Source organism: Penaeus monodon, chromosome 21, assembly GCF_015228065.2.
Source record: "Penaeus monodon isolate SGIC_2016 chromosome 21, NSTDA_Pmon_1, whole genome shotgun sequence".
NCBI lineage: Eukaryota > Metazoa > Arthropoda > Malacostraca > Decapoda > Penaeidae > Penaeus > Penaeus monodon.
Window position 1 is genome coordinate 44,837,947 of NC_051406.1, and position 2,867 is coordinate 44,840,813.

General features: G+C 36.6%; 1 protein-coding gene across 1 annotated transcript in view; it reads right to left on the reverse strand.

Annotated features, from left to right (window-relative positions):
- LOC119586527 (tubulin-folding cofactor B-like) overlaps window positions 1-2,867 on the reverse strand; it is a gene marked incomplete at its 3' end in the record, with an annotated part of 10,165 nt that overhangs the window by 7,001 nt on the left and 297 nt on the right. Inside the window, 3 exon segments of the mRNA XM_037935281.1 lie at window positions 87-180; window positions 371-514; window positions 713-846. Coding sequence (XP_037791209.1) covers window positions 87-180; window positions 371-514; window positions 713-846 — 372 coding nt within the window.

Genomic DNA, 2,867 nt, shown 5'->3' on the forward strand with positions numbered 1-2,867 from the left:
GTACATGTTTTATCCATCTGCGCTTAAGAGCAATTTCATAACGCAGGCAGGCTTCTCCTCACGTGCAAACATAACAAAGAACTAACCATTGCGCTTAGCATATTCTTCTTCCGACAGCTCAAACTTTTCCACCTTTGACACGTCTTCAAACTCTCCAACTTTCTTTGTGTTGTCTGTTACCTTTAAGGAGGAGTCAGTAATCAAAATAAACAAATCTACGAAAGTCAAAAAAAAATTCTCAATTATGTGTAATAACTGGCAGAATATCCAAAACTTTTAGACTTTCTAATCTAAATCAGGGAATAATTAAGTTTTGTAGAGCATATACAATTTACAGAGACAGATTTTTCCCTTTGGAGGATGGACTCACATGGATCCTGTAATTATCTTCGATGTTGAATGAACCCAGAAGGGCATCGTTGTCATTCAGGAAACAAATGAGCTTGTCGTCAGGGTCGTACACTTCCAAATTCATTGTCGCAGCTGATCCACCAGTGATGAGTTCCAGGCGGCCCTGAGGAGTTGAGGATATAAGTTATTATTGTTTTATGACCATATATAAAATTCTTGTCTAGTTTCCTAATGGTTAACTTTAATATTCTAGTAATCAAAATTAAATATATTACATTTTTGTTGTAAGAAAAAGCATAGTGTAACAGAACAAAATATATACAGAACCTAATTTTCTGTTATGCACTAAGCTTATTCTTACCTTCAGGTCCCCTATGGTTAGACTTCGATCATATCTTTTCTCTGCTGTAAAGCTGTTCACATTACTCGTAACTCGCACACTGACCAGTGGTGCAGTGATAATCTGGATCTCTTCTGACATGGTTGCAGGCTTTTCTGGGGGGAAAAAAAAATCAATACTCTAATCCATACAGAACTCTCAATCACCACAAGCAAAATAAACAATAAAAATGTATTATATATGCATGAATAGTACTTGATACCCTGTACTTAAAAGAAAAACCTAAAAATCTATAAAAAGTCTGGCACAAAAGTAGTCAACCTTATCTCCTAAACAGACATTAAAGACATTCTTCTTAGTGGTTTAATTAAAATATTAGAGGTAAAATAATTTCCTTTCAGGCTGTGGAGTCAGAACAGAAGTCATGGGGTCCAGAGTCTAAACCAATAACGGGGTCAGAGTCAGGAGTAATTATTGGGTCACGGGTGATAGAGTCCATTCCAGTAAAAGCTGTAGTGACCCCTGACTCCCAATAAATGTATAATGTAATGTATTGAAATTACCAGTTTCATGGTTACTAATTTGAATAACCTATTACTTCTTCCCAGGATATAATGTGATATACAGTGCAGATTTCTACCAAGTTCTCTGTAAATCCAAAATACAACTTAGGTAATCATGGAATGCCTTGTATCTATATGCATTCAACACAGAAAAAATATAATGTCTAATTATGAATCAAACCAATGTAAGATCAAAGAGAGCCTCAAGATATTATCACAACTTTGTGGTCGTGATGGAGACACTCCAGCTATACCCAAAACCCTTTATTTGAGAGGAGAGTTGGCCCTCTGACAAGTAACTTTAGAAGTACTCTGCATAGGTACTGAAGGTCAAGGCCCTGGTGATTCTCCTTCAGTTACCAAAGGTGGGAACAGAGTTGGACAGTCATTCGATATCTACTTCTACTACGCAACAGCTTATTTTCCCCCAAAACAGCCTCAGGTACATGGAGCAAGAATAAGAGCAATGTACTCCTTATAAATACGAGACAACAGTAAATCAGAACTGAGAACAAAAGGATATGGACGTGGAAGTAACAATCCACAAATATCTGGAGGGAAGGCAGATTCCTGAGCTGTTAATATCTTTTGACAGAGCTTCCAGTTTACCATTCCGTACACAGATGAAACAACTGTATTGCAGAAGGTTCTAAGATTTTGAGGGACAGTATGACACTGCACACCCCAGAACAAAAATATAATATATAATAATTTACTTTTACATATGAGTCATTACCTGCCGAACTCAGAATACGTGGCATCATAAAGTGAGGAAATGGAGTAGAAGTCGCTGAACTATCAGTTCCACAAAATGATTGGTTTTTGAGGGGGGGGGGAGTAGGGACATAGATTAAGTGGCAAGTGAACTCGATATCATGTTTGCTCTATAAGAAAATAAATTCTTACTATCAAGCCCTGAAAAAGAAAAAAAAACAGAGGGTATCAGATAATTCTAAAGCACTTACACAAATCTTCTCTGTTTTCTCTATTTTCTCATCCATAATCAAGATGTCATTGGCTAATAATATGCCTAATAAATCTTCTTCACACATCCTTGCAGAAAAGAATTTGGCTGCGTTATACAAGCTTTGGACCCTGAATAAAATCAATACACAATACAGGGTCAATGACCTATGATGAGACATGCAGCATTGACTTCTTTCTAAATGACTTTTTCACACACTTGCAACAGCTCTATTTCTATCAACCATACTCACTGATAACAAGCAAAACACAAACAGAATCTAGGAATCCTCACAAAGTCTATAAACTCAACCTAATTCAAAATCTAACTCAAAAGACAGTTCTTCAAATCCACGAATTTTCTACAGACCCTTCAGTTTGTCCCAAAAGCCTCGCCGATTCCTCCTCAGAACGAGAGGAATCCCTAATATCAATGGGGAATTTCGTTCCAAAATGCCATAGTTTTAATGTGAATGTTGCGTGACATTTAAAAGATAATATCCTTTTCATTGACATAATAATAGTTACTTGTTCATCTACGCCTTTATTCCCAGATAATAATAATAAAAACATGATACGCCCTGGTTAAAACCGTACCGTGAAGTAATACACATGCAGATTCCAGCTGAAATGTTCCCGAAATAAGGGAG